The sequence below is a fragment of the Scatophagus argus genome, chromosome 1 (genome assembly GCF_020382885.2).
Source record: "Scatophagus argus isolate fScaArg1 chromosome 1, fScaArg1.pri, whole genome shotgun sequence".
In the NCBI taxonomy this organism is placed as follows: Eukaryota; Metazoa; Chordata; class Actinopteri; family Scatophagidae; genus Scatophagus; species Scatophagus argus.
Genome location: NC_058493.1, coordinates 5829780 through 5851327, shown reverse-complemented (window position 1 = coordinate 5851327; position 21548 = coordinate 5829780). Strand labels below are relative to the sequence as shown.

Below are 21548 nucleotides of genomic sequence, written 5' to 3'. Positions count from 1 at the left end.
AGAGGGAGGCCGGACACTGAGCACGATGGAATGTCAACGCTGAGTGGAAGCTTTATGGTTCTCTTTCTAGATTTCACTATAGTTTTCATCTTTTGTGAAATTTGGCATATATCTGTAGAACACTATCCAAAGCAAACGTTGCTTAGTGTTTCTCCAATGTGTTCCCTTCATCATGCCTTACCCTAATACTTCGTTTTCGTTTTTGAGGCCACCTCTGTCAGCAGGAGCATGCATGTTAGGTGCAAAACAAAATGACACAGTGGTTAGTGGGAAATGGACAGCAATAATGGATGAAAACATAAATGTGCAAAAAGTGCAATGCATCACAAATATCCCTACTTCTTGTTAACATGCAGTAAATGTATAAGGAAGCTTGCCATACGTGGCCTCTTTTGCTGCTTCCATCTCTGAGTGACAGGCTCATGTCCACCAGAACAACCCCCATGTCCTCCTCAAGGCTGTTTGGGTCCTCCAAAGGCAAAGACATCTCATTGACTCTAAAAAAAAAAAAAAACACAGAAGCAGCAAATTTCATCTTCATTTTAATGAGATTAAACGGGTCTAGATGGGCCACATATACTATATGGACAAAAGTACTTTGCCAAACTGTTGCCACAAAGTAGGAAGCATAGCATTGTCCAAAATGTCTTCACTGGAAGTAAGGGGCTGAGCCCAAGCCCTGAAGAACATCCTCGTCCCAATACTTATGTCTATACCATGTATGCATTCTGAGGTTTTGTGAGATAATTAACAGGACAGAAGCTGCCCATTAATTAACACACACGGTTTCCAGCACATACATCAGAGCTTACCACTATCACTGATGCACTCACTTGTCAATCCCCAGATCACTCAGGGTGACACTTGCAGAGCCCATGAAGTCATCAGTTGTAAGATCACGGTCATATACCTGTGTCACGTCAAAGACATAGAGACCGTTACAGAGGGCATCACAGACACAGGTATGGTTAATAGTGGCTGACTGCACTACTATCAGTGGAGCATCATACACCACCATCAGCAGAAACTGTATGGACTTTGACACAACACAAATTTTCATATGAAATGTCTTTCAAAACTGAAATGTTCTCAAGTTGTTGGGGTAGTTAAATTCCCAGTGAGAGAGCTGTTAAATAAAATGAGTGGATACACTGAGCAATACTCCATGAAGAAACTCTGACTGACCACATGATAAATCTAACATATTTAACATATTTACTGCTGTGCTCTTCCTGTCATTCTCCCATGGTTACATTACATACTTAAACCATCAAATAATGCATATAACATGTAAGACAATGAGTTACCTTGATGTACAGTTTCTGGTTCAGATCCTTCACAGGTAGGGAGAAAGTCTCATACCACTTGGGGTTGAGGTCTTTATAAACCACTTTACTTTTGTAGAAAGTTTTCCCATCCAATTTGAATTTCACATAAGGGTCGCTGGTACCTGAAATGACAGAGAACATAAAAAAATGCAGGTTGGATTACTTACTGACGTTGCTTATACCGATAAGATGGGGGGTTGGTGTGTTGATGGGGGGGTTGGTGTGTTGCTAAATGACACCTCACCAGTGTATGTGGTTTGTTGATGGAGTTTCAACGACTGGGGATTAAAGATTGATTAAAAGAAAACAATGGAAATGTTAATTTAAATGTAACAAACTGTAAGGATTAATCAGTCCTAACTTAATATATATAGCCAGCAAACTGTTTCAAAAGTTTAGCTTCACCTTTTGGGAGCAAGGTTGACTTGTCCTAATGGCTGACTGCAGTAAATCAGCCTTCTTCTAATTTCTATGCTAGATTTCTAAACAGCCATATAGCTATGTTTCTTAATGTCTGGGGAAATGCACTGGATTCCAGTAAGAGGCAGAGAGGGGCCTGCTCACAATGTAATCTCTCATGCATCTATACGAAGGATGTGGTTTCTTTCCTCCCCAACCGATGGGACCGCAACTTCCTGAATTAAAAGCCAATCACATTTTGGTTTCCACTGTGAAAAATGACAACAGCTGACAACTTCATTTGTGTGTGTTTCATCAGACTCAGAATACTACATTCCCTTTTGTTTACTACTAACATCAATGAAAGTGTGTTGATATGTTTATATCTTTGCTGCTGTGTCAAATCGTTTTCATTCCAAGGTAACAATCCGTGACTTGTAACTATTAAGTCAGTTGACCAGCTGAGGGCAGCAGTGAGCTCACCACAGCTTGCACGCCTCTGCATTCATCTGATCGTTCCCGGCTCTGTAAGGTTCAGCTGTTACAATACAGGCATTACATTACAATCCTGTTACACAACAAACCCCTGGTGTCCATCAGTAAACAGCTGTCAGCATATGCTCCACACGAAGAGTTTATAATCTGATCAAACAGACAAAAATAAGAGGTTATTTATGTGCCGCTTTTAAAGGACAATACGGACTCAACAATAGTGCAGTGAAACCAAATCCTCCTGCCACTTGTTCCTTCCTTTTATTCTCTGCATTATCTTTCCCCAGAGCCTGGCTGTGTAAATATGAAGGCACACAAAAGAAAATATGTAATCCAAATACATGCCCAGAGTTAAAGGCTGGCTGCAATGAATAGTGGGTGTGGCTCAGACAGGTTCCAATATGCTGTGTGGAATCCTGCCCTGGCTGTTATAGGAGCTTCATAGCTAACATGTCTTCAGTGTCCCTCGAATCAATAACATTAGAGTGTAAACAGACAGTCAGGGTTGTTATTAACTAAAGAAAGTTAAACACACACAGGCAGATGACGGAGCTCTTCTGGTACGTTTAACCATGAGAACACTCTTCTGGGCACAAATAATCTGAAAGTTTCAGGATGTAAGGGAAAACAAAGATGAGCTCTGATAGCACTTCAGAGATCCCTTTGGTGTTTCACAACTGACACAACATATTGGCAATGAAAGACAGGACAGCAAGATCAAATCAAGCCCCACTGAGCGTAAGAACACAACTGAAAGAATAAATGAATAGCAGTAGTAGCACTTACTCACTGGGACAGAAAGCACAGGTAGTCGTTAAACGAGGACATTGGTGATGAACAGTGAAACCATGTGTCAGAGGTAACAGGAATATAAGAATAAGACCACTGTGAAAAACAAAGCACACAATACATACTACACTTACTGAACTACTGAAAAAATACCTAAAGAGGACACAGTGTCTGCTGTGGCTGTCAGACCTGAGAGGAATGCAGTACTGAGTATAGCATATGCATTACTAGCAGCAGACGTCAGTAAATGTCAAGGTAGACAAAACACATTGACAGATAAAGTTCACCAACTAGCAAGGAAGAACTTGAAATTCTTACCAAACACTGATTTTTCAGGGGGTATTTTTTTGGGCAGCAAGGTGAAGTTATTAAAGTTACTATCTTCCTAATGTGCTGCTGCACCTACATAACATTGCAAAAATCTGAAACTTTCTGTCTCAAAAGGAGACAGAAAAATAAGACCACGCGTTTCCCCACTTCCAGGCTGGATTATCCAGAAAGCTGCTGCACGTATACTGACAAGAACTAATATAAGAGATCATATTTCTCCCATCCTGCCTTCCCTGTCCTGGCTCCCTGTACAATACAGCCCAGAAGTTGATGTAAAATCAAATTCTTCTCACATATAAAGTCCTTAATGAAGCGCTTCATGGTCAGACACCATCTTAACCAAAAGACAAGACAAGACAACTTTATTTGTACAGTCTCAAAGAGCTTTACATGACATCATAGCAACATCCTCTGCCCTGCGACCCTCACATCGACTAAGACCACATAGTATCCGTTACCTGACTGAAACTCTATGAGGAGATTCTAGGAACTGGAGATTCTAGGAACCACAAGTAACCCTGCATGGGTTACTTGTGGTTCCTAGAATCTCCAGTCTCAGTTCAGGATTCAAACACCCTCTCTCCATTTAAGAGTTGGCTTAAAACATTCCTTTTTGATAAATCTTTAGTTAGGGCTGGCTCACGTGAGCCCTAAACCATCTCTTAGTTATGCTGCTACAGGCCTATAATGCCAGGGTCTTTCCCACGATGCACTGAGCTCCTCTCTCCTCCTCTACCTCGAAATCTGTATGAATTCTTCCAATACTACATGTTACCGACTCTATGTCTTCTCTCTGCTGTAGTTTTGTGCTACCTGGTCTTTCCCTTCCTGTCCCTTGCTGGAGGTTATGGTCCAGTTCAACGACCCACTGCTACAAATCATCACTATTTACATGTCTGTGTATCAGACCCAGAATACATCCCAGTTTTTTTAAAACATCCTGCCATTCTTCCTACACTAAGTCGGTCCATATGGCACAGCTGCCACTTTTGTGTGCACTACATGAATAATACACAAAGAGAGACACTATAGTTATACTGCTGCATATGTTCTATTGCCCATATGTAAAATGACACGCGTCCTTTGTGGTGCCTCACTGTTGTGTCATGTAGTATGTGTAGTAGCAGTGGTAAGATGAGGTTCTTACCACAGCGGTCCCTGATGACCAGGTTGCGTCCTTCCTTCAGGTTGATGGTGAGCAGGAAGGACCTGGAAGGAAACCTGGTGTTCTCCGATACATTTGGGATCTCGTTGTTCATTTCACTCTGGACACACACACACACACACACACACATTATTACCATTATCACTGGTTACATTTGGATTTTCTGAGCAAGTCTACAGCTGTATGTGAATATGACGTAACTTATACAAGGGGTTGTGTTACATACAATATCAGCAGAAATACTCAAACTGTACTTTTTTTTAAAATGCCAAACTATATCTCAAAAAAATAAAAGATCTAAAAAGTTGTCTTCTTTTTTTTTTTTACACAAAGAATATGAAGACTTCAATCAGGAACTCTGATCAAAAGAGAAATGAGACAGATTGCAATTCTGGCTGGACAATTGATGCTAGCTTTCTGTTCCTAAATTTGACATGTTTAGAGGAACAGTTCACATAAAAACGAAAATTTAGTCATTATTATCATAATGACATCATTATCATAAAGTTATCATTACTTACAGTACATGACAGTGGAAAGATAGGTGGATCCGAAGATCCCAAATGATTTGTAGATTATAATCACGCCACACATACACACGTTTGAGCTTGTGCATTCACTTTTGACAGGGTGCCTGCTAACACTTACAGTTTAGTGGCTACAGTGAAGATTTGGGTGTGAATAACGTCTTTTCAAATAAGTTTGGGAAGCATTACAGAGCTATTTTTTAAGTTTTAACTATCTTTTTTACGCTTTAGCGTTAAGAAAGCTGAAACACTGTTACTGCTGTGAGAAATGTTTTGTCGACTTTCCATTGGTATGGGGGTGAGTAAATAACTGACTCAAAAACTGCTCCTTTTGATTTTATTATAAATCATCATTCAGTCATACAGTATCATCACATTTTTGCTAGATTTCCTTTGTCTCATTTTTGCTACTAATGTGCAAACTCACAATAAGCTGTTTATAGCTTATTGAATAATAACACTATAAAATGATATAAAAATGCAAGAGAAATTGTGCAGTCGAAATTGTGCATTTCCACAACAACCGCAACACAACCCAGCCCGGCAAATGAATGCTCTTCTTACAACACTGTGACATAGAGCTGAAGTCTTTTGTTCTGCTTTCTTTAATTTATTTAGTTGAAAGTTACATCACATGTTCTTCACATATTAGAATTTACTTGTTATGTCTCTTACTCTTTATTTTGTGAAATACTTTTTTGCTTCTATTGCTTTGAGCATTTTTGATGCTGTTTTTGAAACGGTACAAAAAGTACACTCAGAGGAAGGCTTTGTGCAGCTGTATGCTGTTTATGCTTCATGTCCTTCCAGTGGATTATTTAATCACTATTAAGCCTCTCCACCAACCAAGCATCTTTCAGAGAATAAACCCCAGTAGCCTGGAATCACCCTGCTCAGCATCCCAACTCTGACCGGCCACAAAAGCCAGGATGACGCACACTTTCTGCTGAACTACCCACCGTCATGTCCTGAACACAACACACCCAATAATCTGGAATTAAACTTTGACACAAATGTGTGTCAGTCAAAGCCCAATGCTGATCAGAATGGTGCCCGACACAAACAAAGCCGCTTGACAGCAACCAGAGATAAAAGCTCCTACACTCACCTTTTCAACATGATCTGATCATTTGTGACACAAAGGATAATGTTGTAAATAATATCGAAATTATATCTGTTCAACAACGCTGAACTACAAATTAACACATACCCACACAAGACAGCAGCACTTACGTTTTGGTTGTCCCCGTCTTTCAACACGTGGACGTTGAAATCATGATTATCGTACTGCAGAGGCAAAGATAAATGCATTTAAGAAATCTATCATGTGATAAGGAAAGTCCCAAACTATGAAAGAGGAACATTTCAGTCTTCTGATAAGTAAAAGGTTCAGCAGCTGATCTTGCTTTGGCATTTCTACCACCAGCAGAAATCCCCTGAGCATTTATTAAAAATTCCTGCATCCTGGGAGCTGAAAGGCATTACACCTCAGAGCACATGGCAGTACTGGAAAAAGGGAAGTCTTGTCCCACCTGTGGACTTTAACCCTAGAACACTAACGTCGGGTGATTTTCACCCACACAATTTTGAAGTGATCGAATTTTACAACCAAATGAAGGGATGTGTTGATACTTTCGACCAAATGTGTGCTCAGTACAGCTGTGAAAGAAAAACCAAGAGGTGGCCACTGTGTGTCCTATATGGCATGATGAACGCTGGTGTGATAAACTGTATTTTATCCGAGATATTATATCGGGTAAAATATACCCAACGTTAGTGATGGTGTTACTAATTTTAACGTTAGTGTTCTAGGGTTAAACCACAAGCAACTGAGCTTTATCCTATATATTTAACACTATTTACTATTACTATGGACTGGTAACTACCAGAACATGCTTGTGGATTTTGGCCAAAAAAATATGTGAACAGTTAACATTTGAGGAATTATGATAAGAATGGTGACTTTCTGGTTTGTTGTGTGTTTTATTTTTGTTTGAAATTCTTAAGGGCACAGAGTTTAAGAGACAAATGGTGGATTAACCTGCTCTGGTGCTCCAGGGGGAAAAAACAAACTGCTGTGCACCTGTTAATCCTCCTGCTTCTCTACACTGTGTACGATACATTTGTGTACAGTAAGTCAAATCAAGTCAAACCTATTTGCCTTCTCCTGCTTGTAATAGATGAATTAATGTCTGGACAAACTTCTGTTGAGATTTTTCTGCAAAACTAAATCCATCTGGTGGGTGCCGAAGCTACCTGCTGATGATGGCTGAGTTTACGTTTCTTCATTTTGTTAAAAAGGTTTCAACAGTGAAGCAAAGCTTTTGTGTCAACTTAAGAGCTTGCTGCAACCAAATGTCATGATGGTAAGACTGTCAAGGGTGTGGTACAAAGTCATTAGACAACATTCCCTATTTGCCGTCCACGGCTCAGTCACTTTCATCTGTGAACAATCAGCGTGTTAGGTGTCTCACTGCACTGTGACCACATCTCGGCAATGAACCTGGACAAAAAATACTTCATGCACAGTCAGAAGAAAAGATAAGACAAAAATGTACTGTGACACTTTTTACAAGATTCATCACTCGGATAGATTTTTTTTCACAAAGTAAGGAAAGCTATGAAGCGAACAGCGTAGACAAGCGACAAGTGGAATGTAATGTAGCTGGAGGAACAGTTGTTTTCCTTTGCTCACAGTATTCTGCACTGAAGAAAGTATTTACTGAACGATGAGCTTGTGACTGAGAAAAGACACAACTACGATTTCACAGGTGTGTCTCTCGACTTTGTTCTGTATATAAAACAGGCAGTACTACATCACAAAGGTTTACATACTCTGACTTTGAGGCAAGCTTGTAAAAATGAGAAATATATACAGAGCTCATAACATGACTCATATTACTCATTTTTTTAGAAGATTTCAGGAATGACCAAAAAGATTAATACGTTATAATGCAAATTTATTCACACACAAAGTTATATTAGACTCAGTAAATACTCACTGGAAGTGGACTTGGCAGCAAAAGCATTGTCTGCCCCTGACACAAGTCTTTGAATCTATTTCTTAAATCATTTCTGTAAGACTAAGGAGGGCCAAATGCTAAATGTGACCATACCAGTGTGACACCTGCACTAAAAACCACATCCTTGTCACTGTTTCAAAGATGTGAGTCATTAAATCTCATGCCTTGGATGTGTAAAAACACACACAACCAAAGTTTGCCAAGTGCTGCTGTGGAATATTGATTTTGGAAGGAAGTCCAATTTCAATTTCATCCAGCCCCTCCAAGTTAAACTTTGTCCGTCCTGTTCAAATCCACCTGACACCTGACACCCCCGCCAATGTACAACAAACACACCAGGTTCTTTATCTCTTTACCGCTGTGTCACAGGGAAACAAAATACAATACAAGCTTATTCTAGTGCTATGCTCCTTATTCATTAAAAATAAAATGGATAAATGAACTGGAATCAAGACCCTTGTATGTGTACATGTGCCTGGCCAAGAGGGTTGATTATGGTATATCAAGTCAAAGCATAAGACACAACTTTATGCTGAGTTAACATTTCACATGCAGTGTCTGTACCTGTGAGTCATCCTGGGAAACTTCCAAGGAAGGGACATCTGGACTGTAGACGGTCATCATCTCTGGCAGGGCCAGCTCCTCAGGCTCCATGCCTCTGACGATTCTGTAGTTTGACTCCGAGGAGCTCTTCTCCTCCTCGCAGAGACTGTTGAATGACTCCTGGGAGGAAGCCCAGTCTGTAGAGTCTACAGGCACGCTTAGTCTGTGCTCACTCCTCTCAGCTCCTCCACCAACGGGTCCCACCTTCAGGCCACTCCCACCTCCTGCCAGGCCTCGAGCAGGCTTGACTAACGGTGAGGAGGGGCTGCTGTAGCTGGGGGAGTTGTACTGCTGGAGCCGTGTGCTGGAGGAGACGTGAGTGTACTCCTGCCTCATGTATCTCATGTCTGGAACGGAGGAACTCATCCGATGGTCCATGGTGTGTTCGAGCAGGACGGGCGACTTGCTTGCGCTCGTCTTGCCTCGCCGAAAGTGTGGTAGCACCTTCTGGCGGAAATGCCGCAGCACACCTGGCTTCTTGGAGTCCATGATGGGAAGGAGGTTTAGCCTGTGTCTAAGAACTGGACATCACTGACAGCTAGAGTAAAAAACAAACAGAGACAGAGTGGAGTCAGTCACTGTCGTCATCTACGGCTGACATTAAGCTGCAATTAACAAATATTTGCAATGAAAATGAAAGCTAACACTCTGCTGTGTGGAAATATGACAGCGGCATCAATCTCATGACCTGACTCTAGTGAAGTGAATAAGCATAATTCCTAAAATGTTTTTAACTTAACTATTTCTTTAAGTCCTGTAATTCATGTAAACCATTCTTAAGACATGGTCATCACTCAGTGCGTAACCAAATCAATACTCAGTCGGGACCTTTACAGTAACGTCAACTCTCACAGCCTATTGAGAGAAAATACAGCATCTCATCGTTTAAGCAATCACAGCAGTTCTCAACTCAGGAACAAATGCTTAAATGAGAAATTCTTAAAAAAAAAAGAGACATATTTAAACATCTGAGGTCAACTGCAATGTAAGAAACCACTGTATAGAAACAGTAGATACCACATCATCGTCTCTTTGACTAGAACCAAAAGAGAAAAGAAAGAAACTTAAACTTCAAACCGTTATTGACAGTTTATTTTTTTACATACACCAAAATTCTTCTCTGCATTTTACACATGACTGATTGAACACACACATGCAACATGCAGTGAAACAGACAAGAGCAGTGTGCTGCCATTTCAGGTGCCCGGGGAGCAAATAAAGGGGTTAATTGCCATGCTCAAGGGCACATCAAGGGGAGAATTATTAATCACCCCACCACAGCCAAATTTTTCCTGCCAGTCCGGGGAAGGAATCGAACCAGCGACCCTCGGCCACAAACCTCTAGGCCACAGCTACCCCCCAAGAACTCATGTTACCCTAGAAAATTACACATAAATTTAATTTTAACATATATTCTTTGGTTAATGTTGCTAAAAACGGTTTGTAAAACAATTAAAAATAAAAGCAGCTGAACTTTGAATATCTAAGGACTAATGTGGCACACAAAGGGGGGATTAGACTCTATGTTTATGAAGTAGGTTTGACTGTGGAGTCCTCCCTTCAGAGCTTTGTTTAGGCCTAGCAGTGTGGACCCCAACCCATAATCCTCCTTCAGACACACCTGTACAGGAGAGTATAAAGACCCTGGACTGAACTGACTCAGACATCCAGCCTCAAGGAGTCTCTCCTCAGCAGCTCTCCACAGAAGCTCCACAGCCTCCAGACCGACCCTGAAGATGACTCCCTCTGCCAGCCTGCTGCTGCTGCTCCTGCTTGGCCTCTGTCAGGCACATCCTCTCCAGGAGGAAGGAGGTGCAGAAGAAGAAGTCCCAGACACCATGGACATCACCACCAGGATTCTGACCTCCAACAACGCCACCAACGAGATCCTGCTGGAAGGAGACCTGCTGGCTCCCAGAACCAGAAACGCCATGATGTGCTGGTCCCAGAGCTGCCTGTGGAGCAAAGCTTCCAACGGCTTGGTGATGATCCCCTACACCGTGAGCGCTGAGTTCACCAGCTGGGAGAGGCAGAAGATCGAGTACGCCATGCAGGCCTACCACAGCAGCACCTGCCTCCGCTTCGTCCCCCGTCAGAACCAGTACGACTACATCAGCGTGGAGAACAAAGCCGGATGTTTCTCCTCTCTGGGCAAAGAGGGAGGCAGACAGGTGCTCTCTCTCAACAGGCAGGGCTGCCTCTACCACGGCATCATCCAGCACGAGATCAACCACGCTCTGGGCTTCCAGCACGAGCAGACCAGGAGCGACCGCGACTACTACGTCAGGATCAACTGGGAGAACATCGACCCGCAGATGGCCTACAACTTTTACAAGCAGTCCACCAACAACCTGAACACTCCCTACGACTACTCCTCCATCATGCACTACGGAAGAACAGCTTTCTCCATCCAGTACGGGAGGGACTCCATCACCCCCATCCCCGACCCCAACGTCCAGATCGGCCAGAGGCAGGGCATGTCCTACTGGGACATCATGAGGATCAACCTGCTGTACGGCTGCTAACAACAACACTGATGATAAATGCAACAATTTCACCCTTCTCCTTTTTCGATAACCTATGAATCAGTGCTAAAGATTATGCTTTCTTTCACCGTATTATTTCAAGTGTTCAGACAACAAAATATGTGACCCCCACATGCTGAACTTATCTGTAACAATAAAGGTAATGCAAAATGACTTACTGCTGTCATGTTCTTTTTTTATTTGTGTGCCTGCATTAACACAATGATAACAGATAGATGTTATTGTTCCCAAAGAGGAAATTTGTTTCCAAAGACTGTGTGTTGTTTACACCCCTCGAAAACAGAAATGTTTACCCACAACAACATACAATACATATATAAATGAATAAATAAAACCCTGAAAACACTACTTGTAGACATAGTTTTTTTTAAATGAAACACCAAACCAAAGATACTCAAAACTTTGACTTTCTTGTGCAAAAAGGCCTTACAGTATGCCACAAATCAGACTAGAAATGCTCATATAATGTACCCTTATTCAACAATAAAAACAAAAAACAAAAAACAAAAAGTCAATATGTAGACATACTACATAGAAATGGCTCCATGAACAATCAATCAAAATGAAATGACACATCAACAAAGACATTCCTAATTCTCAAAACGCCTGAAATAACAAGCTTAGCATGTGTAGTACCGCAGGTCCAGTTCACAAATTACAATTATAATCATATACTGAGATTTTGCAGAGACTGAGGTGAACAGGAATGTGAGAAAATGTGTATGACACAATAATGTTGTATTTTTTCCACATGTCCCTTCATCAGATATACACTATGTAGACAAAAGTATTGGGAGACCCCTCTTTATTACTGAATTCACACGTGGTGTGGGGCTGTTTTTCAGAGAATGGGCTTTCAGTGAAGGGAGATCTTAATGCTTCAGCATACCAAGACATTTTGGACAATGCTATGCTTCCTACTTTGTGGCAACAGTTTGGGGAAGGTCCTTTTCTATTCCAGCATGACTGTGTCCCAGTGCACAAAGCAAAGCCCATAAAGACATGGCTGGATGAGTTTGTTGTGGAAGAACTTGACTGGCCCACAGTCCTGACCTCAACCCCATCCAACACCTTTGGGATGAACTGGAACAGAGATTGTGAGCCAGGCCTTTTCATCACAACATCAGTGTCTGACCTCACTATTGCTGCACAAATGGACAAAAATTCCCACAAAAACACTCAAAGCCTTCAGAGAAGAGTGGAAGCTGTTATAGCCGCAAAGCTGTCTATGTATTTAGAATGTGAATGTGAAGTCCCTGTTGGCACACTGGTAAGGTGTCTCAATAGTTTTGTCTATATAGTGCAACTTCCATATGCTTTGTGACCTTAGGGGAAATAACATAAACTCAGAAGTCTACCTACTTGCTCCTGAAATCAGTGCTTTAACTCAAAGGAGCCATTTAAATTAGAAACACAGTAAAAATATAAAACATGTGCGGGGGAAAACTAGACACCTGCTTTTCATTATGTATTGTGATTACTACATTTATACAAAGTATGCATACTGTGAGGGTAGAGTGGGGTACAATTTACTACTACTGCTCGTCATCTCACAATCCAATCCAAAATCCAATCATAAATAACTGTGTCCTGAAAAATTAGCATACAATAGAATCCACAACTTTGACTGGGGCAACAAGTTGTTTTATGAAATGCCACTAAACAGTAAGTGTCATACCGGACAGGTATTCTTTGCACCTTCGACCTTGGGTTGTCCAATGTGTTTGTCAGGAGAGCATGGTGATTACGGTCTAATCTTATTTTTTGGAATGCAGCCACTGCTTAATGACTTGTTCCTGAAGCTGTGTGTGTGTGCGCGCGTGTGTGCGTGCGTACATGTGCGCATGCGTGCATCTGGCTGAGTCACTTATCATGCAATCACAGTTTACCCAATGCAAAGTCACTATTGTTCTGTAAAACAAGATCTCCTTTTCGCGTTAAAAGAGCAGGCCTCAGGTAGACAAAGCGGCGTTAGTGACGCATACTGTGATGTGTCATTAATGCTTGCTTTAAGCTGTCATCTCTCAAAATTACTTCTGCAATACAATCAGCAGCCGTACCTGCACAGAGCTGCTGCTGCAGCTGCTTCTGACAAAACCTGATTTTGTAAAACAACAGTCCCATAAGCCTCTTACTACTGAAGGCTGTACTAACTTCACACTTTGTATTGTCATTAATTGCGACTGGTGACATGTTATGTTACCAGCTAAAAAGAAGAGGACCGGGAAGGGAAGTGACAGATTTTAAACGTATTTTAAAATGTGACAACTTACGTTAAACTTGTCAGACTATGACATGGTATTTTTTTCAAAACAGGATATTAGTACAAACAGTTACAGCGAAAAGCGAGTTGAAGTAGTTTTCCTAAAAAATGAGTTTGTCTACAATCACTTATCAGACTCAAAATAAGCAAACAAATGGCTCAGATATATGTAGGCTAGATTCAGGATTCCCCCTCGTGACCCACATACAGGGATTAGAACGAACAGGGAGACTGACAGCAAGCAGAGGAAAACGATGATGGCTACTGAAAGAAAGAATATAGACTGAAAAGAACACAATACAATTTTGTCATAATCTACTGGACTGCTAGTTTTCCAGTGGATGCATCATGTTGAAAACATCAAAAAACAAGAAGGTTTGAGATGACTTGAAACTTGAAAGCCACAGTGAAACGGAAACATCCAAATCCTGTTTCTTTGTGTTAATCACACTTGACACATGCTAATAAGGGATAGTATCTTTGAGATCTTAATGGTACTACTACTCTTATCAATACTGCTTATCAATACCAGTAACAGCAGTTACATAAATTCATCATATCAAATGTGATCTGGGGCAACAAGCTAAACCCCACAAATTATATAAAAACACACTTGAGTTTAGGAGTAATCTCTTAGTATGAGGTTAGAGTTGCATACCAAAATCTGTACTTTTAAGAGTACTGACCACATTACATAGCTTAAGATGCTCTAACTACCTGTTTGCTTTGCTGTGTAGAAACATTTTATTGTGATATCACCATTATACTGATCTGTCTGTCTATCCCTCTCTCTATATATACATATATATGTATACACACACACACACACACACATATATATATATATAGACACACGCATATATATATATAGACATACGTGTGTGGGTGTGTGTGTGTGTGTGTGTGAAATGCAAGTGGTCACAAACCCACAAAGAATTATCATGCTAATGTTGCTCTATTGATGCTGCAGCTCTTTACTGACAGGTTCAACAAAATAACAAATAACATTAATAACATTTAATGTCAACATTGTGCTTTTATAGTTTGGTTCTGCTGCATCCACGTGGCAAAAACAACAACAACAATAAAAATAATAATACCAATAAGGAGGACGTTGGAGGTTGAAGATCATCACTGTCGTTTGCTCTAAAAGCAAGGAATCTTTCTGTGTTTCATAAAAGTGCACGTCCTGTTTTGTTGAACCGTTCATTAGATTTTGACAAAATGAAAGGTCAGTCTACTTTCTTAAAGAAATTAAAAGTTTAAATGCAGCCGAAAGTGAGTGGAATAATGAGCGGTTAAGGTTGGAGCATTCTGCTGTTATTTGAGCTTTTTAATCTAAACACATTATTGCAGATTCTTTAATGTTTCTGTTAAAACTAAACTCATAATGATGGACTTGCACAGTGAGTCCTGTTAATCTGTAGAAAGAGCCCTCAGAAAGCACCAGTCTGTAGTATCAGTCTGAAAACAGGAAACTGGAATGGATTTTATCTACTATTGGTGCTGGTCACAGCAGTCAAACAAGTTCCCCTGTATGACACTAACAGGGTTAACAGCCTGCATCTCTTTAGCGGTCACTGCGTTTTCAACAACTTCATAAGAAACCGACAGAAAAGGAAATAACAAATGTTGCTATTTCCTTTGAGGTGTGTCCTTTTCAGGCCATCAATACTGAACTGCATTACTGATGGCTTTCATATACTTAGGCTAATTCCTTTAACTTACAGAAAAATAAACTCACATCTTAACACAGAGAACTCATTTGTAGTAATACCTGGCGACACGGCTCACTGTCACAGACATTAAAGAGTAATCATCAGTCTCTCTACAGTGTCAAATCTATTGATCTATCAATTCATCAATCACCACAGATGGTGCACACTGACTATGTCTCTGAGCGCAGGAGGACCATGTAAAAAGTCCACAAACCTATTGACATGGAGAAAAAGTTCATATACTGGAGAGATTTAGCACCTTTAGCCAAACAATCATGCCAATCATGTGTATGCTTACTGCACAGTCAGTCCTACCCATCATCTACATGACAGAGCTGTTCAGGTGCGCACTTTGGTTGCTGACAGGCATCCAAAATACTCACTTCGACCTGAGCTGTGCTCTGTACACTGCATTCTGATGTCTTAAAACAAAGACTGTCTGATGACAATGAGACAACAATATCAGTTAACAATATCAATAATCAACGATATCAATAATAAATAATTAACTCTGAATAGTCCCAATAACCTTAAAGCCCACTGATAACCCCTTACAACAGCCAGAGGAATTCACTGGTTTTCACAGATACAGCGACTCCATGAGCAGGATATGGAGGCTTGGCATTTGACTATAAAGTGAGTTAAGCGTACAAGTGCAAATGCGGTCCCAACAAAGCAACAGTCCAGTAATAAACTGAGATATACAACCAGCTGTGTGGCCACAAAAAAATTCATTCGTTTCATTCTGACTGCCAGTCGAGCCAGAGGATTCAGCCAGACTCAACCTGGACTAAACAGACACAGTCTAAAAGCACAGCCGGATTCCAGCCTTGACTCGAGCTACCTAAGGGAGAACAACACTTTCATCAAAGCTCGATTTAAAAATATGACCTGTTCATGTTTAAATGGAAAAGTACATGTCTAGTGCCAGCCCAATCTGTGGACACAGGAAGACTGTAGGACCAAAGCCAGCCCAGTTCAAGGTGACACAGACGATGCATCCGTCCTGTCCGACAACCTGTCTCTCTAACCTTACTCCCAACACATTTTAGTCATTTATCTGCCTCTCTTACGTAAAGACAAATTCAGTGAGGGATGGCCAACAAAAACAGAATTTGTGTCATAGATCACAATTAAACAACTAAACATAAACAATATGGATGACAGACATTACGAGCAAAACACAAAATGATCAAGACTTTAAGTAAATTAAAAGTTTAGTTCCTTTAAAAGTAAATTAAAACAAAATACAAAATAATTATATAAAAGTTCATAAGTTCTATTTCATTGAAAACAATTTTAAAAAACAAATATTCAGATTAATATTATGGTGTGCATGTCATTAGAACACACATTAGCTGATGTTCCTACTGAGAAAAGAGAAAAGTACATGTTCTGTGTATGAGAAGCATGAAGAAGCTACTACTGACTTTTCACTGTGCAAATCAATCAACCTTGATATATTGATACACTGAAGGGTGACCCCCACAAAGCTGAGAGGACACTATAAAAGAGCTACAAACGGATGAAATGCTGTGAAGGATAGGAAGCTGGAAAAAAGTACATACAAGATGCCCTTTTTTCAAATTAAACCCAGGCTGAATTCACAAGATCGTAAGCCTCAGCCACTGTGGTGCTGCAACAGGCTTATGCATGTTCTGTGATGACTGTTAGAAACACGCTCACATATTTCTACTTTCATTCCCAAATGAGGTCACGACCATTTGGAGAGAAAAAAAAAAAAAGGACACTGATTTTACGTAATTCCTGACAGAAAACAAATAGCAGATGACAGCATCGGAAAATGATTCTGGGTTAATCCGTTGTTAAACATGAAAGCACTTTTACAGACTGGATCTTCTAAACTTTGGTCATCTGAATGATGAACAAGTAGTGATTTCGCATGTACAAATAGACAAAACAAAACTTAACACTTGATCAGCTTGATCAAAAGTGAACACCTCTTGTACTTACTGTATCGCATTTAAGTGGCAGTTTGCAGTGGCAGAGCACCATTACATATTGAAAGGAAGGTTTAGATGGAATTGTCATTACATCTATAGCCATTACATTGTGTGAGCAACATTTACTTCTTGTTTTTTTACGGTGCAAAATGGTACTGGGATCCAAAGCTCCCTTGACTGACTTACATGTGACGATGCTCAGAATAATAACAATTATGAATCAGGGTTCCTTCATATTTAAAGAGCATTTTTAACTCACAATAAATAAATAAATTAAATAAACACCACAAACAGCAATTCATTTTATCATTCGTAAAGAACACCTGGCAGCCCGTGGGCCCCCTGGGCCCCCTTCGGGCAGCCCTTGGACAAATAATAAAAGCAAATGTCTAATTTTTAAAACAATCTCTAGATGAATTTTCATTCTTATAGCGGATACTAGCTGTGCATCATAAGGAAACAGGTCCTCATTTTTAAATACAAACTGCACACTAACCTTATCTTTCCTGAAAGCACTTTTATGATTTTTTTTTTTCCTCATTTGTTGGGTCGAGTTGTGCAACCGCTAAGCAGCCCTGCCTGAACAGCACAAAACGCTATTTCCTGAAACTACTTCACACTCTGATATGTGGAAAGACTAAAGTTTTCAACAGAAAACACACTAGAACAAAAATATAATAACTCATGCATGAACAAAAAAAACTGCAGTTCCAGGGGTTTTCGATTTTCCTTGTACTTACTTTTCAGCTACAAGCTTTTGTATGTAAAAATATACGAGATCCTAAAGCCTCTGAGTCTACAACAGGCTTGAGATTCTCTGCGTAGGATATATAATATATATATATATATTATATATATATTGCCATTTTAAGACTCAAACTATGAACTCAGAGGTTCCAGCTTACATCCAGAGTTAGTGAAAGTAGCCTATCAGTAAAAGTAGCGTACTTCTCCAAACATGAGTCCAGTTGGCCGATACCTGAGGAAGCCACAGTAACGCTCTCCACTCACTGCCCTCTGAGAAAAGGCCACACCAGTCTCCTTTGAAAAAACACACTTGCAAATGATATTAGCCGCCTATCAGAAGAGAGAAATTGTAATGCGGTGTGTCAAAACCTCCAGTGAGTAGATGAGGGCTGCTTTTATTCGGCACATACTGGGCAGCACGCAGCAGGCGTTTAAACGGACGGCAGGCTTCACAGGGGCAGTGTGATCAATGCTCAATAGCACTTTAATGTAAACACGTTTGGTGTATTTGATGTCTGAGCCGCCTTGGCGATCGACTCTTCTAGAAACTTTTTAAAACGAGATGCACAAAAAAGTACACTGCCAGATGTTTGAACAGAGTTCGACCTCAGCCTCCTTCTATGCAGATGTCGGAGCATACGGAAACGGAAAATTCCCACGAGTTACAGGAGATTAAAGAAGGAGACTTTTCACCTGGTCTCCGGAAAAAAAAAAAAAAAGTTCCGGGCAGGAAGGACGCACCTCACCTGACCGGCCCCACCTGATAGACCCCCACAGGTAACTAAACTTGGTAGCTTGCTATTTCCCCCTTGGAGACGGAATTAATGAGTGAATTTTTACCTTTTTCCGCTGCTAATATCCTCCGACGAGTGTCTCTAATTCAAATCATGATTGCTAAACATTGGGGGTGGAGAAAAACGACAGCAGCAGCCCAGGACATCGATTGTATTATGTAGCCCATCCGCGCAGACTTCCTCCTCAGTGTTTGAGAACCAAATATCAATCTGCACACAACAAACATCTCTTTGAACAGGACTTTCAAAATAAAAGCTTTTCCGGCGACTGCTAAAAAAAGAAACGTCTAAATGGACTGCACACAGAGCGAATATTAAATAAGCAAACTGAAAGTATTTAGCACAATCTCAGAATTGATCTAGATATCTGTGAGTATAAATCTGTGTGTTGGTTAAACCTGTTTTTTGTGTTTTATCTAGTTGACGTACCTTTTAGCAGTCAAATAGCCTTCATACACAAATATAGCAAATGATCAAGTATAATTAGCGTATCATAAAATTATGGTAGTAATCCACTGTGGGCTATGATTTTATGCTTGTTCTGTACTAAAATCTACCAACCCCAAATAAATATAAAAGTACTTAATTTCCGGTATGCTATCACTCCAGCTAACTTGACAGCAGCACATTTGTTAAATCTCAAAGCGAACCAAGACCCTATGATATGTTTGGGGTGAACTGATTCTTGTTCCGTAGAGTACTTTAAATCAAATACATTTTCCCTCGACTTCACTTCTTTGTCTCACTATACAGATTTAGGACTGAAACGTTAGTGAATTTTGTGAAAACTACATTTTGCAGAAACAGCGGGGTGATGATTTGTAGCTCCAGCCAAGCAGAAGGAACTCGGTTACTTATGTCTGTCGTATCATCGAGCAGCAACAAACTCAACAACTGAATCGTTTTAAACGACTCATGCAAGTTTTGGACCCCATGTCCAAATTTGTCAACATGTCACATGTCAACCAGTCCTGTTCCACCAGAAATGTGAAAAACAACGACTTGCTCTACGTCTAGAGCAATCTCATGTGGCTCACATAAACCTAATCCCTTTCTCAAACAGCTGTTTGCTCTCATCACTATTAACCTTGGTACATTTAATCCCTCCACCCTCCAGTCCTCCACCTCGGTGTACTGGGTGTGTGAGGCCTTGATGGTTTACCCTTCATCACAGCTTGTACAATCTTGTTGCTCCTCTCTTTCATACAAGCAGAGAGTTTTAAAACACTAGCTGTGATTAGTCCATGTGTTTGGTTTGTTTTACCTGAGCTGTGTGTTTACTGCACTAAGGCCATTCTGTACACCGTGAGTGCTGCTCATTTGACTAAACAGCGTGTGTGGTTAATCGAGAAAATCAGTCTAACATGAAATATTTTAAATGTGTGTTTATAAAATGGTAGCAAATTAAACTGAAACTATTTCTTTTATCAGCTGTGTTGCTTTAAGACTAAATCCTGTCCTTTTATTGACTCCCAAGTAACATCAACAACATCTAATCATCCCTCTGCCTCGTATTACCTTGTGATGGACTGTAGTCACTTCATTCTTGTTTATGGAGATTCCCAGCCATCCAGGTCATGGTCAAGGTTGAAAAGTTCCATCAGGCAAGGGGACGTGAAGTTTTTTTAGAAGACAGTTCGCCTCTGATCCAAGAAGCTTCAGTTCTGAAGAAACTTCTTGGATGGGAGGCGAAATGTTTTCTAGAAAAACTTCACGTCCAGTTGTCTAACAGAACTATTCAACCTTTGTTCTTGTTCCAGTTCTCTTCCATGTAACACTCATGGTTTAAGCCAGGTCTGCTTTACACAGACAATGTCCAACTTACCCAAAACATCCTCTGTGAGCTGTTTAGTTCCTGTCTGTTTCCAGCAGGCTATTGTAGTCTAATGATCATAACTGCCCAAATCCATCAGTATGTACTCATGCTACCCAGGCTTTCTGCTGTTTCTGTGTTTAGAACAGCTTAAATTACTATTTTTTCTCTATTTTTCCCCATTCTTTCATTTTAGTAAACCAAACACAATGATCATGTTGTGATTTGTGGTCACATTTTTCATTTATGGTTAGCTTCTGCATTTCATAAACCACATGCCTTTTCCATAAGGCTGTTACCATTACAATGAACCCCAAATATGTTTTATTTCTTCATGTAAAGGTTATCAGACATTCAGACATTGTCTCGCTCTGTTCAAGCCCCTCACTGCTATATTTCCCATCCACGCTATCATTCAGATGAACCCCTGTGGTTACTCTTGCAGCTTTTGCACTCCTCACCACAACTGCTATGTTGTACTCACCCACATGTTCCATTTTCTCAACATTAATCATTTTAATGCTCAGTCACTCAACTGTTCATATCCAAGAACATCAAAAAAAACTTTCTTCAACCTACTCCTGAATACTCTTGTAAATATAAAATGATTCACTGCCATATTAATAAACATCAACCTGTATGACAAAAGAATCTGTGTTTTATGTATTTATGTATTTCAGTTTACCACCTTTATCTGTGATTAGTTAACACCAAGGTGTACATAAACTTTTCTTTTATAAAAACAATGTATTCAACTCATAAAATAAGATAAAAACCTTGCAAATACCTGTAAATATTCATCACGGTATGACTTCCCATTGAATTTCCTTCCATCTGCTCTTGTACCTTTAAACACACGCTAGAGGAAATTACCTCCTGTACAAATACACAAACACACACAGACATGCACACCACATTAAGAACAACATTCGTACTTACTAGGTGTGTATTTTTCTGTGGTTAAATGTCAGTTAAGTTTCACTGTGCAATTCTCACCGAATCAGTTTAGCTAGATTTATTCCCACCGAGGATATCAGGCAAAATCAG

The 21548-nt window shown here is 40.3% G+C and overlaps 2 protein-coding genes across 6 annotated transcripts in view; one reads left to right on the top strand and one right to left on the bottom strand.

Annotated features, from left to right (window-relative positions):
- Nucleotides 1–18903, bottom strand: part of mctp2b (multiple C2 domains, transmembrane 2b) — a 42870-nt gene extending 23967 nt beyond the window's left edge. Inside the window, exons 1-8 of one of the 5 annotated variants that reach the window (XM_046402663.1) lie at nucleotides 18735–18902; nucleotides 8618–9194; nucleotides 6264–6317; nucleotides 4486–4603; nucleotides 1308–1450; nucleotides 834–910; nucleotides 383–497; nucleotides 182–214 (exon numbers count right to left, since the gene is read on the bottom strand). In XM_046402663.1, the coding sequence (XP_046258619.1) occupies nucleotides 182–214; nucleotides 383–497; nucleotides 834–910; nucleotides 1308–1450; nucleotides 4486–4603; nucleotides 6264–6317; nucleotides 8618–9145 (1068 nt within the window). In that variant the 5' untranslated portion in view covers nucleotides 9146–9194; nucleotides 18735–18902. Of the gene's footprint in view, nucleotides 1–181; nucleotides 215–382; nucleotides 498–833; nucleotides 911–1307; nucleotides 1451–4485; nucleotides 4604–6263; nucleotides 6318–8617; nucleotides 9195–10277; nucleotides 10302–18095; nucleotides 18144–18734 lie in introns of those variants that run through there. The other 4 variants (XM_046402815.1, XM_046402745.1, XM_046402976.1 and 1 more) reach the window with 4 other exon arrangements.
- On the top strand, nucleotides 10346–11295 carry LOC124066669 (high choriolytic enzyme 1-like). The gene has a single exon (XM_046403327.1). The coding sequence runs from the start codon at nucleotides 10393–10395 to the stop codon at nucleotides 11179–11181; it is 789 nt and encodes a 262-aa protein (XP_046259283.1). The 5' UTR covers nucleotides 10346–10392; the 3' UTR covers nucleotides 11182–11295.
- Nucleotides 18904–21548: the final 2645 nt, after the last annotated feature.